General features: G+C 35.0%; 1 protein-coding gene across 3 annotated transcripts in view; it reads right to left on the minus strand.

The window, feature by feature from the left end:
• Window positions 1-14,513, minus strand: part of LOC140151143 (ubiquitin carboxyl-terminal hydrolase 7-like) — a 67,915-nt gene that overhangs the window by 25,349 nt on the left and 28,053 nt on the right. For all 3 annotated transcript variants that reach the window (XM_072173368.1, XM_072173367.1, XM_072173366.1), the window contains exons 2-8: window positions 13,088-13,249; window positions 11,915-12,017; window positions 3,331-3,432; window positions 2,603-2,673; window positions 1,903-1,967; window positions 1,245-1,333; window positions 562-670 (exon numbers count right to left, since the gene is read on the minus strand). In XM_072173368.1, coding sequence (XP_072029469.1) covers window positions 562-670; window positions 1,245-1,333; window positions 1,903-1,967; window positions 2,603-2,673; window positions 3,331-3,432; window positions 11,915-12,017; window positions 13,088-13,249 — 701 coding nt within the window. The remainder of the gene's footprint in view (window positions 1-561; window positions 671-1,244; window positions 1,334-1,902; window positions 1,968-2,602; window positions 2,674-3,330; window positions 3,433-11,914; window positions 12,018-13,087; window positions 13,250-14,513) is intronic.

Genomic DNA, 14,513 nt, shown 5'->3' on the forward strand with positions numbered 1-14,513 from the left:
GGAAATCCGATGTGTCAGACTCATCCATTATCAATGATTATCAACTGATGGGTACCAATCATAATGATACAGCTTTGCCTCGGCCTTGCCAAGAAAAACAGTACACGATGTATCAAAATGACTGGTACCATCAATTTTGATTTTGAATGAAAAACCTGCCTCTTCCAAAGGCAACACCGGATACTCTTGAAATGACCAGAATGTATAGTTTATGACTTGTTACACAATTAATCCACAAATTATTTGCATCTTGTGTTGCATTCTGATGTGTTAGACCCATCCATTATCAACGATTATCAACTGATGGGTACCAATCATTTTGATAAAGCTTGTATAATACCTGGTCAACAAAGTGCCTCAAAAATGCATTGTTTTGCTCTTAACTGTAGAACTCAATGCCATTTTAAAGTTCCCTCATTAACAACAACAATACAGCCTAAATTCAATAGTGTTATCCTGATAATTCTTAAGCTTTAGCTAAGAATTAAAAATCTATTATTGATGTGACAGCTCCACAACTTTCAACTACCCTGACATGAGGACTTCAAAATCTTAGCTTACCTTCCTGAGTTTATTCGTGAAGAAGAGACACTGCAAGAGTGAGTTCATGTAGCATGTGGCCCCTTGGTTCTTCAGACCCACATAGCCTGTTAACTTCTTTGAATCCCAGCTGCAGTAACAACAACAACAAATGTTCATGGTAAAATTCTTGTTGGATAATGCTTCCTGTGCACACTCTTTACAATTTTTGAACTGGCAGAAAATGTAATGACAACTATGATCATGATGTTTGTTCAGACTTGAGTCACTTGTTCATGAAATGGGGTTACAACTGATCTATCAAATATCTAGATGTTATACTTCCAGGAAAATATGAGTGCTTTCGATATCTTAAAAAGTTTGTACTCAAATCTTGCCATTGCCCATAAACAATACACACATAAATTATACTCCTGCAATCCTAGTCCACAATTAGTTTCTATCAAGCATCATGGAACTACCATGGACTAGATCACTTACACTATTTTTAGTCAACTGATTCATAAAGGCTAATATCTTGATCGTTACATCTGCACTATATTGATGTAGTTTTCAAAAAATACATCTTTTTGGTCAAATCATCTTCATGACCATTTGATAAGATTAGCGACTTTCTCTGTGTAACAAACACACAGGGCAATAACTGGACATAAAGCTATAGTTATGATCACCTCCACACCACCCACCCATCAACTCAGTCTTACCTCACACCATGTGGTGCATCAGCTACAACCTGTACTTCCAATATAATGGAGTCATCTTTCACATAACCTTTCTCCGGATCCATCAAGTCCTGAAATATAAAGCACAGCGGTGAAAGATTGGATACCAACTTGTTTAGTGAAGAACAAATTTTTACCATTACCCAGAGCAGTCAGTGCGCATAAACGTTGGAAAAAAAACTTGTTTAGTGTCGTTCACTTGTCCAGATAGAAGATTTTAACAGAAAATATTTGAGAGGTTACGATCCCTTATGCATTGGTGCATACATCCATCTAACTATTCAAAATAACTGTGATGTGATTTGCAATTGTCAGACACACATGTATAAGCATTAAGGCATACAGAATCGCAAACTCTCCATTGATGCGGATTGCGGAACAAGTCTCCAATTCCGAGGTAGGAATAATTTTCTTATGTTTGGATCAAGAGTTCTAAACTTTAAATCATTTAAACCTGCAAGAGGTTATAATGTCATCCTCATAATATCAATTTCGCTTTAGATGGGCTATTGGACCAGTTTCACCTTTTGCTTGGCACATCTGTACAAGCCATTAAGGTAACATTGTATGGTATGCAGACACATAAAGCAATTAACTGTACTAAACACACACTACATACTTTGCTGTACTGTATACTTACATTCCAAGAGATGAAGTGACTGAAACCCCAATCATTCTCTTTACAATAAAACAAATGCTGTATTCCTGTAGACATAAATGAGAAGGAGAACTGTGCATAAGTTTAGGGTGAGTTTTATGAAGTCCGCTCGTTACGAAGCCGCCCCCTCCAACCTTCTCTGTAATGTAAACTTGAGTGAAATGTTGACAATTCCAACCCAAAAGCTCAACTTTGACCAATATTTTAACTAATTTTTCATCAACATATTCATAGACGTTTTTACCCATTCCCCAAACGAAAGGATTTTCATTTATAGGACATCATTGAACTTTTGGTTTGTTCCCTCAGTACTAGAACTTGTATATTCACCATCAGTTTAACATCATAACATACGATGGACTCAAGTTGATGAAAATGGCAATGTACATGCCTGTTATATCAGATATAAGTTTACTACAAATATGTTCCAATATTGTGTACTGAGGAATAAGACTAAGAAAATGGGATGTTGGTGAACTTGCTTCTGGCTATTAACACTTACTTAGAGACAAAAATGAAATGTCAATTATGTACTGTAACTCTAGAATTATAACCTTAGTGAGTACTTGAGGTAATTAAAAGTATGACAAGAAAATATTTATATAAGTCTAACTATCCCATTACATATAACTAAAAGAGTTTTGCAGTAAATTCCTGTCAAGACATTTTCACTGATACATACGTTTGACATGATCCGGTCCATCCTTCTGGTTGCGCAGTCTAAGCTCTGCTGACGCTTGGCAAGACCATGCCCTGAAAGAAACAAACAATACCATGCAATAAGATGCAAAATACTTACGCTAGTTAAACAGCCTAGCATGATGGACGAAACAATGAACTATAGGCAAAATAACAAATTCTCGATCATGAGGATGTACCTTCTGCGCCAGCGTACTTTTCATAGAATAACACAATCGTGCAACCTGCATGACCGAACCTTGACCTTGCAGCCTAGCAACGACTGTGTGATTGGTCAATTCTCAAAAGCTGTGTTTGCGCCGTAAGCGCCGGTCTTTGCATACTACGGTCGACACAAATAACTGTGCGTACCCTAGTTGGCTCTCATGATGGAGAATTAAATATTTTGGCTATAGTAATTAGTATAACAATTAAGTTTAACAGATAACACTTTTTTTAAATTTAATTTTATGACAATGCATAACTAGGCACCAACAGGTGGAAACCATCTTCTTATAGATAAAACTGACAGGTTTGCGCCCAGATAACTTTTAACCCCTTGCTGAAAAAGCAAGACCGAGGTCTGATAGCAGGGATATAATTTCACGGGGAGCATTTCAGATGGGCTGTAGATGGTACAAAATGTGATGAGCTCATTGAATTTCTCTCTGCAACTGGATAACAGCTAAAGAGAGACATGGACATCAGAAAAAAATAAAGTCTATTTCTTACTGTGAATCCGAGTCTGCATTGCTCTGCAGAAAGAACCCAAGACTCTTTGTTGTCCTATCCCTGTCTTGTCCATGGCTACTTCTTGGCATGGCCATAATTTTCCTGTTGGGTAAGATTATAATTCATTCATTCATTCATTCATTCATTTTATTTCCATAAAAAACTGACATTCACAAAAACAATCAAATTAAAAATTTACAGAAAACAACACATTATGGAGGAAGAGGCTGGAAGGCCAATAAGGCCAGATATATCGCCTCCCCCTAGAAATTATAAAGTTACAAATAACATTTATACAAAAAAATCAATCAAACATCACATAAAAAGGAATCACTAACCAAAAGACAAGACAAGGACGGTGCTTAAGGTTACACGAAGAAACGTATAAAAACGATAAAAGACGTATAAAGTTGTTCTCTAAAACCGCTTTTCTCAGCAATCAAATATCGCAGAGTGACAAATGTTAGTGCATGGATGTATCTTTACATTATTTTTGTGTGTTTATAAAAAAATTTAGAATCCGTTTGAAAATCCTTCGTTTAAATCATTTTTACGCACCATGTTCACAAGATCAAAAACACGTTCCATGCAGTTTTTTTCAAATGTTCGCTCCGTATAAAACCACGCCGAGTGATTGTTTTCTCCTTTTTTTGTATTGTACTACAAATCGATTAAAGAAATAATGTTGCCATGGGGAAGAACCAAATACAGTACCGATTAAATTTAAAAAGCCCGTTGTTGGGGAAAATTTTCGAGAATCTTGTCTGAGAAAAAACTGTTTTGTGAAATTATCGATATCTTGATAACGGGGGCGTTAATTTAGACATCTGAATACCTACATTATTTCTCAACATTCTGCCAATTGCTATCCCATTTGATTTTCATTCCAAATTGAAGCTAGTATTGCAAAAAACGAGGTTTTTTCTCCATCACTTCGTTCAAAATTTCAGCGCCGACATGCGTGTTTATTCTAAGAGCCATTGTGCGCGACGCCGATTGTAATCATTAAGTAATTGCATCAATAGTTACATATCCGCTTCGAGAACAAGAAATTTTGTAAGCTGATGTATGGTCGAGTGGATAGGGCGTTGGACTCGGAATCTGTTATGAACAATTTTTGTGGGTTCGAGTCCCCGTGTGGCTGAATTTTCTTTCCTTTTTTTTCTCTTTTCTCATTTTTACTTTCTTTCTTTCCTCTTTTCTTTCACTTTTTCTTTTTTCATTTTTTTTTATTTTTTTCTCTCTTTCTTCCTTTCTTTTTCTTTTTTTTTCTTTTTCTCTCTCTCTCTTTCTTTCTTTTTCACTATTTCTTTATTCTTTCTTGCTCCTTTCTTTTTAGTTTTATTTGATTGATTCGCTGACTGCAGTGAATCGTGATTGATTGTTTTTCACTTTATATAATTCAGAAATTTGTAGGCCTGCTAAGTCTGTCTTTTTGAATATTCTTCCCAAATTCGATTTGCAAATAATTGCTTTTTGATACTGTTGTTGATGTTATATCTAAAATTTATAAAATCCTTATGAAAATTGCAAAACGGCTTGTGCCCTCCCTCGGCATCCTACCCGCATGCCGCCCTCATGACACCCCGCCCGCCCCGACTCACGAGCTCCGGGCACGAGCTAAGCCAAGTTTCATGTCTTGACCGTGGATCAATATTCTATTGTAAAGTAGGCCTACGTCCCAGCACGCTTGTTCATTTTCTGCATGGCTGTTTCTGTTATGAACTTACGCCCTCTGAAATCAAGCGCATGAAAAACTCTCGCTAACCTTAAAGATAATATATTAAGTATATTTTGAGATTAACATTTCTTTTAATTGATAACGGAAATGTTTAATAGATCTGGAGTTTTTCACAAAAATACCTAGTGAATTCCAAAGGATGGGGCCTTTAGTACTAATTGCTTGATCAGAAAAAACTTTTTTGTTTTTAGTCAAATTTAAGTCGTTTACATGTCTTGTCTTGTAGTTATGTACATCAGAGCGTTTGGAAAAATAATTATTAAATATAAGAGGGAGTTCATTAATAGAATACTTGTACATGAATGTACCCAAATCTAGTGTGTACATATCTTCGATAGTTAAGATGTTATAGTTTGCAAACAACGGTCCTGTATGTTCTCTGTAGTGACTGTTTGCTATCGTTCTTATAGCCCACTTTAGGAGTTTCATTAATTTACTTAAGTAAGTTTTACAGGTATCCCCCCATACAAGTATTCCATAATTAAGATAGGGCATTATCAAAGTACAATAAAGGGTATGTAAAATACGTTCTGGTACATAATGTTTTAGTTTGGTCATGACACCAACATTTCTTGACACTGTTTTTGAAATACAATCTATGTGGCTTTTCCAAGTGAGACATTCATCTATTAACACACCAAGAAACTTGGTTTGTTGTACTCTTTCTAAGGTAGTGTAGTTAAGTATGATTCTCAGATCATTAATTTGTGTCATATTTGCGTTCCTAGTATCATGTAATTTGTTTTACTGGCATTAACAGACAATTTATTTGCTCTGAACCAATTGCTCACTTCCTCTAGTTCTTTGTTTATAAGATTGACTTGCTTTTCTATGTTTTCATGTGAATATAAAATTGTTGTATCATCTGCAAAGAGGATGAAATCAAGTATATTAGATGTGTTAGTTATATCATTTATATATAGTATAAATAAAAGAGGGCCGAGAATAGATCCTTGCGGAACTCCGCAAATTACATTTTTCAATTCTGATGAATGGCAATTATAAGATACATATTGTTTCCTGTTACTTAAATAACTTCTGAACCAGTCTAAGACAATGCCACGAAGGCCATAGTGTTCTAGTTTGTGAAGGAGAATATTGTGATCAATTGTATCAAATGCCTTAGACAAGTCCAAAAATATTCCAACAGTCGCCTCGCTTTCTCTCAACCGCTTGAAATTTATTTTATCTACCATTTGTTCAATAGCCATAGAGGTTGAGTGCTTTGGTCTAAAACCAAATTGTTTAGTGTTAAGGATTCCTTGAGTATCAATATAATCCATACATCTGTTAAAAACTAATCTTTCAAGAATTTTGGAAAAACATGGTAGGGGAGAAGCGGGACGATAATTTGAGAAAACTTCAACATCTTGTTTTTTGAAAAGTGGTATGACCTTAGCTACTTTCATTTTATCTGGAACAATTCCGGTAGAAATAGATAAATTAAATATCATATTAAGAGGTTTGGCAATTTCTCGACTTACTTTTTTATGATTAGATTGCCAATATTGTCGTGACCACCACTCTTATTTAACTTTAACTTATCTATAATTTTGATTATATCAAGTTCAACAATTGGTTTCAGGTACATACTCCCAGATATGGTATCGTTTAGATAATCAAAATAATGTTTCCCTTTGTGTTGAATGGTTGAAGCAAGATTAGGACCTATATTTACAAAAAAATCATTAAATTTATTTGAGATATCTTGAGGATTGTTGATAGTATTGCCACCTTCATCTTTAAATTTACTTTGAGTCGATTGTTTTTTGCTTCGTCCAATAACATCATTGATTGTTTTCCATGTTTGTTTCATATTGCATTTAGCATGCTCAAACTTAGAGAAAAAATATTTTCGTTTCGATTTTCGAAGAAGCATTTGTAACTTATTTTTATATGTCTTAAATAATTGACAATTTCTAGCATTAGGTGATTTAATATATTGTTTATACAATAAATTCTTTTTATTAATACTCTTAAGTAAACCTTTGGTGATCCATGGTGCTATTGGTTCTTTTCTTCTATTACCCGTGCATTTTTTTAATGGGATACAATCATCATATAAAGTATTAAAAGTATCAATAAATGTATTATAATCATCATTTGCATTATTATTGTCAAGAGTTTCGTCCCATTTAACCTCTGACAGTCGTTTTTAAACTTAGATACATTAACATCACTATGAATTCTTTTGTAAGTTGCCTTATTCGCTTTTTTCATTTCGCTTATGTATTTCAAGATTGGTTGACAAAGTAGTTGGAAAATGGTCACTTATGTCTGTAATCAAAATTGTCGATTTGATTATATTTTCATTGGTTGTCAGAATATTGTCAATAATTGTAGCTGATGTTGGCGTAATTCTAGTTGGTTTATAAATTGTAGGCGCCAATGAACATGAGTAAAGAAGTTCAAGATAATCATGAGTGGGTCTGTGACTATCTACCTTTAGTAAATCAATGTTGAAATCACCCATTATATATATCTGTTTTCTGTCTGATGTTAATTTTTTTAAAAGAGGGTCAAAATCCGTCATAAAGTCATTTATTGAATTGTGAGCCCTGTATAACACACCGACTACAGCATTTTTAGAAGAATTACATTCAATTTCTATAAAACACGACTCATAATTAGAGTGGGCATGACAAAGGTCTGGCCTAAGTTTATACTTAACTTTATCAGAGATATAAAGGCACACGCCTCCTTTACCTCGTCCCAATCCTGTTCATATATTCTAAATTGTAGCCAGGAAGATTATACATATTCGGAGGTGTGTCTTTCAAATGGTTTTCGGAAATACTAATAACATCGAAATCTTGATCTAGCGTATTAATACATTGTTTAAATTTAGCGAAATTTTTGGATAAGCTTCAAATATTAACATTTAACATGTTAAAGTTTCCACTACTTGCTTTCGGATCTGAACAGAACTGTGTAGGGGTAAGATATGAACAATCGTGTATATCGTCGTTTACAGTATAGATCTTGCTCGAATTACAATCAAATGTTAATGGATTAAATACCATGTCATTATATTTTTCTAGGTCTGTATCTGTTAAATTAACGTGGTATGCTTGGTTTAAGTTGTCAGCTTCTGCTTCGATATCAGAATTATCGCTATTATCAATGGGTTCAATGCATTTCGAGCAGATCCAATCCTTTGGATTTAGACATTTTAATTGTTTAGGCTTTAATAAGGTACATTTTTTATGAACGTAACCGTTACAAATTTTACATGATATATCCTTGTGACATTGTTTTACAATTTTTGAGCACTTAACACATACATCCTTAATATTAACAGACATAACAGAAAGAAAACACCAACAATAGGGGCAGTCTATATCAAAACAGATTGAGTGTACACCCACCCTCTTGGATTTTGCTCTCCTTTGGCTCAGGGGTACCTTTCATGGACCCCTAGGTGAGGTCACAAGAAAAAATTCAAATTCAATTTAGTTTCGAATGGCGGGCCATCTAAGTTTGGCGACCTTGACCAAAATTGGGAATTTAAGGTGTCCAAATGACAAAGCGCTCTCTTTGAGAGGCATTTTCTTCTTAATTAAATCAGTTGTGACCCTCTTTTGAATGTGGTCACTCACTGGCTGTGTCTGAAATGCCTAATGCCAAAAAGATTGATTTGAATTTCGTTGGGATTTCAGAGGGGTCAAAATCAGCACTTCGTACTGTTCAATCAAATTATCTTTGATTTTGAAGGACCCATGATAATGTCATAGTGCACTTATAGGTCCTAATTATGTTCAGAATGGATTAACCATGTGCCAATGTCTATGAGCAATTCAAAAAAGAGAAATTTCTTGACCCCTACAGAATTTTAGGCCCCCTAAAGTGGTTCAGCCACAAATGGCGCTTAAAATCGGCAAATTTTGACACCTAATAACTTTAGGTGTACACCAGATATGAATTTCTAGTCTTTTGCATCTGAAAGAATGTAGTCTAATGTTACTAGGAACATAAGATTTGTTTTGTATTTTTGTGTTTTGATACTAAGTTGATGGTCCCAAAAATCCCAATTTTTGACTAATAATGTACAGGTTATGGGTACAAAATGTCAATTTCAACATACCCTTTTTTCTATTTTTGATCACTTTATAGCAAATTGTCTTATTTATCCTGTTATTACATAGTTAACAACGTCCGATTTTGGTGATTTTGGTGTCTAATTATGTTTTCTTGCATGAGAAATACAACTACGCAACTTAAAAAACTGTACAAGGAACCAATGATCTCCTTATTACAATATGGATGCTTTTGGCAGCCATGTTGCAAAAGAGGGTCATCGGTTCCTTGTATAGTTTATTAATTTGCTTAGTTGTATTTCTCATGCAAGAAAACATATATAATTAGACACCAAAATTACCAAACTCAGACGTTGTTAACTATGGTCAGAATTCAAAAGGTCGTTGACCTATGAACATTTTTTCGTCATAGCGCCTCCTGAAAGGTCTGACACATAACAAACTATACATTTTTGGAATCCTCATGGCCATACGAGTAATTTGATATATTACTTGACATAATTGGGAGCATTCTGAACATTTGACCCCCATAACCTGTATTTTGCATGTGCATCGTTGCCAGGAAGTGCATTTTGACCCCTTAAAAATCCATACAGAGGATTAGAAAGTAGTTTTTCTTATTACTTGACTCAAAAGCAACTTGAAATATCAGGATAAATAATACAAATGGCTATAAAGTGATCAAAAATATAAAAAATATTATACTAAAATTGGCATTTTGTACCGTATCCTGTATGCATGGTATGTTAGGCAAAAATGACTATTTTTGAAAGCGTCAACTTAATACTAAAACACAAAAATACAAAACAAATCTTATGTTCCTAGTAACATTAAACTACATTCTTTCAGATGCAAAAGACTAGAAATTCATATCTGGTGTACACCTAAAGTTATTAGGGGTCAAAATTTGCAGATTTTAAGCGCCATTTGTGGCTGAACCACTTTAGGGGTGGCCTAAAATTCTGTAGGGGGTCAAGAAATTTCTCTTTTTTTCAATTGCTCATAGACATTGGCACATGGTTAATCCATTCTGAACATAATTAGGACATATAAGTGCACTGTGACATTATCATGGGTCCTTCAAAATCAAAGATAATTTGATTGAACAGTACGAAGTGCTGATTTTGACCCCCTCTGAAATCCCAACGAAATTCCGAAATCTATCTTTTTTGGCATTGGGTATTTCAGACACAGCCAGTGAGTGACCACATTCAAAAAGAGGATCACAACTGATTCAATTAAGAAGAAAGTGCCCCTCAAAGAAAGCACTTTGTCATTTGGACCCCTTAAATTCCCAATTTTGGTCGAGGTCGCCAAACTTTGATTGCCCGCCATTCGCAAACGAAATGGAATTTGAATTTTTTTCTTGTGACCTCACCTAGGGATCCATGAAAGGTACCCCTGAGCCAAAGGAGAGCAACATCCAAGAGGGTGGGTGTACACTCAATCTGTTTTGATATGGACTGACCCAATATATAACTCTTACCAATTTCTAATACAAAAATGTTAAAAGATAAAAAATAATTGCAATTAAAGTTCTTTGTTAATTGCAAACAAATCAAATAAGGTAGAAACCATCTAGAAAAAACAAAAAAACAGACAGAAAATAAATCAGCAAAATATTGAAATCGAACATAAATAAATTTGTTGTATACTTTATAAGTATCATTTTCAAATTTTCAAAGAGCTTTTTAAGACTTTTGACTTATATACAGTATTTCCTTCATTTACTTTACCTGTTTTTTTTTTTTTTTTTTTTTTTTTTTTTTTTTTTTGACATGGTTATTTCATGATTATTGCCAAAATAAGAACGTCTCCATATTGCATAATTATAGACACCTCACTTGTATTTTGTAATATATTTTGTTTTTTGGTGTTTTTTTGCTATATCTCTCTAAAAATAAATAGTTTTTTGAACACATTTTTACAAGGTATTTATTTATAAGGTAATTTCTTTGATGCATAAACTTTTTCTGACACTAGTCTGTTGTAGTTCTCCGGGGTAGTCCCTTGTACATAATATGAGTTCAGTTCAGTTAATTTGAATCCTTGTAAGTTTTCCAGTCCAAATCTGGTCTATTTCGAAAAGTTGGGTTAGTTATAACATGAATTCACCAAATTCACTCCAAAGCATGTGCAGTCAAGACTTAAACCGTGCAATTTCAGATATTAAAACTTGCCATATTTTGCACAATTTTAAGTACCGGTACTTCAAATCTGATTATTTAAATAAAAACCAGGTATGTTAAATTTACAAAGTACTGAAAATGGTAATTTCATTAAGGTCTACAAAAACTTTGTACACCCTTTTTTGAATGACTTAAAATTCTGATAAATAGGATCTCCCTCTTTTTTCATATATTTGAATGTTCAAATATTTGGTATAAAATTTCACAAAATGTTTAGCCTGTTTGTAATGCGTACCTCTGATATATTCCAAAACTGAGCTAGACAGACCTTTTAAAATTGTTGTTTACCATCATATTTTGTGGGGTTTTTTTTCATGTTTTTTAAGTACCCCGTATCGTAAAAGAAAAGTAAACAGATCGACCAACCCTGACTTTGAAGCTTAGTTTAAGGGCAATATAAACATCTTTTTTAGGCCTAAATTATGTAGCTTTAATTAACTGGAATATTTAAAAAGAGAAGAATAAAAGTTACATCTTATATCCTGAAAAAAATAATAAAAAGTTTATTAGCTTCTACTCAAATGAGAATTACATGTAGCCGCAATCAAGGAATGCCCAAGAAAGCTTGACTTCACATTTTCAGACTTTGTTCAAGTCCAACACTTTCGGTGACTTACCATGGCAAATTTCTGACTTTGATGGATGGACTGAGTGAAGTCTCCTTCAGTCTACTGATGTTCTGTACAGTATAGCTGAATGTTGCCTCCGATCTGCTACCATCTGATGGGTGTGAAAAATGCGCAAAGCCAATAAAAACACCTGATCGCAAGTTTTCAATAATTAGTAAGGAAGATCAAATGTGACACGATCAAGGGAAATGAGTCGGATGTCGCTAATATTGATTTTGAGATATTGGCAAAGAAAGTGTTGAAATTCTTTTGTTATTTATTGTTTTCAGCGACTGATCAATTGACGTAACTTCACAAAGAAAAGTCGTATCAACATGGGGTTTTCAGTTTCTGAAAGCTCTAAATGTCCTCTTTAGAAAAATATGTATATCTCATTTTCGACCAGGGCCGACATGTGACTCATTCCCCTTGATCATGTCACAAATACATAAAATCCTTAAAGTAAAATGGCATACGTATATATTTTCAAATTATTTGGAAGCATGCAACTCTACACAGCTTCTTCCTGAAATAGATGGAGACCAAGGGCTGGAATCAACATCAGTGGACTTAAGTGAAGCTTGCGTACGCTTTATTATAAATGCTGTGTACAGCATGTGACCTGGTTTTCCGAATGTTTCTGATGTTGATTTGAAAAGGTCTACTGAACTTAAAGTCAATCTTTTGATAAGAATGTCAAACTAGGAAAATTTATTTTGATGGCGAACTTATTTGCCCATTGCATGGTTTCACCATACAATTGGCAAATGAGGGGGGGGGGGCAATGTGCCCCGGGCACCACCCTTAGGGGGGTCGCCAAATTGACCAATTCAGCATCGATTCTGCGCCCCTCCAAGCGATAAAAGTCAACATTTTCGCGCGCTTCACACGCATTACAGCACAAAATCAATTGAAAGAACATTTTAAGACCGATATTCAACTTCTAGTAACCAAAATTAATTAGTGGTAGGCCTTATTTGTCTAAAATTTTGCGCGCTCCGCGAGCAATTGTTTCAAGAATTGGGAGGGAGTCATCTATAGCCCTGGGCACTACCAACCCTAGTTACGCCACTGCTATTGCACGTCAAGGCTCTCCCTGCATATGGCGGGAATCGTGCAATAGGCGATTACAGAATACTGTACATGTAGGATATTTTACAACAGTTCATAGGTCATACATACCTTCTTCCATTGGCTCTTCTGTTTCTTGATTCTCTGTTTCTTCATTCGCGATATCCCCATTAAGCGTGACGTGCCCCTCGTTGTCCCCAGTAACATCTTCCGTATCACCTACATTATTATCTCCTGACCGCACCTCCGGGACCTGTAACGTGTCCTCTGGGGCTGAGAAGAGGTGAAAAGAGAAAATTGCATTGATTATTATACGGCTAGGGAGAATCCACCATCACAGAAAATGACATGTTATATCATGCGGAATGTAGGCTTCTTAAAATTTTCTATTTTTGCATACATTGTGATCTGGAAAAAAAATGAATACCCTTGTTGAATGCAGGGAATTTGGTTTAACTGACAATAAAAAAACACTCAAAAGAAGTAAAGTAGGTAACAGGGCTACGTATCCTGCCCAAGAACAAATAAACACAATGGAGAACAAGTGGGTAATGGTGAATCCAACGGACGAGGACACAAAACACATCAAAGATCAATTAAATGATACAAGACGATATCTTGAATAGTGAATACCGGGGCGTTGCCTTTTTCAAAAAGGGGGGGCATTTATCGGAAGTGAATTGTCAGTGAAAAAAGCTTAACTAGAATTACGCGGTTCGTAATTAAGGTGGCCCCCACACAAAGGTGTAATAAATAATGTTGAAGGTTATATGCAATATGCAAATAAGTTCATTTATATTTAGAAATATATGCAAATAACATGACACAAAACTATGCAGCACATCAGGCCACCATATACTATCATGATACCAAGTTTGAAGGTGATCACTTATTGCATTTAAGCTGCAGAGTGATTTAATGAAAATGTAGGCAAAATATGCAAATAAGCTCATTAATATTCATAAATATGCAAATAACAAGACACATAACTATACAGCACATCAGGCCACCATATCCAATCACTGTACCAAGTTTGAAGTTGATTAGTTATTGTGTTTAAGCTGAATGCAAATTTAAGCTAATTAATAAATATGCAACTAACACGACATAAATCTATACAGCACATCAGGCCACCATATCCAATCACTGTACCAAGTTTGAAGTTGATTGGTTATTGCGTTTAAGGCAGGCAGCCAAACAAACAACCAGACAGGCAACCATCTGGATGATAACATAAGCCCCACCAAATATGTGGGGGCCAAATATGTGTGGAGGCCAAGGGTAGCACTAGGTCCAAAAGCTTGGGGGTCCCTGGGGACCCCGAGCTAACAGAAAATGCAAAAATGGGAGGGGGGAGTCCCTAAAGAAATATCGGGGGTCCCAACTATTCATAATTGTCTAGCAAATTCAATCTATTTGTGTGATACCATATTATTTTTTGGGGGGTGGGGGCAGGGGTTTATTAAATATTATTTTTACCTAGGTGGGTTTACACCCACCTAGGTATTGGAATTCAGTCGTTTTCTTCCGCTGGCAA

This window comes from Amphiura filiformis, chromosome 4 (assembly GCF_039555335.1).
Source record: "Amphiura filiformis chromosome 4, Afil_fr2py, whole genome shotgun sequence".
Classification (NCBI taxonomy): Eukaryota; Metazoa; Echinodermata; class Ophiuroidea; order Amphilepidida; family Amphiuridae; genus Amphiura; species Amphiura filiformis.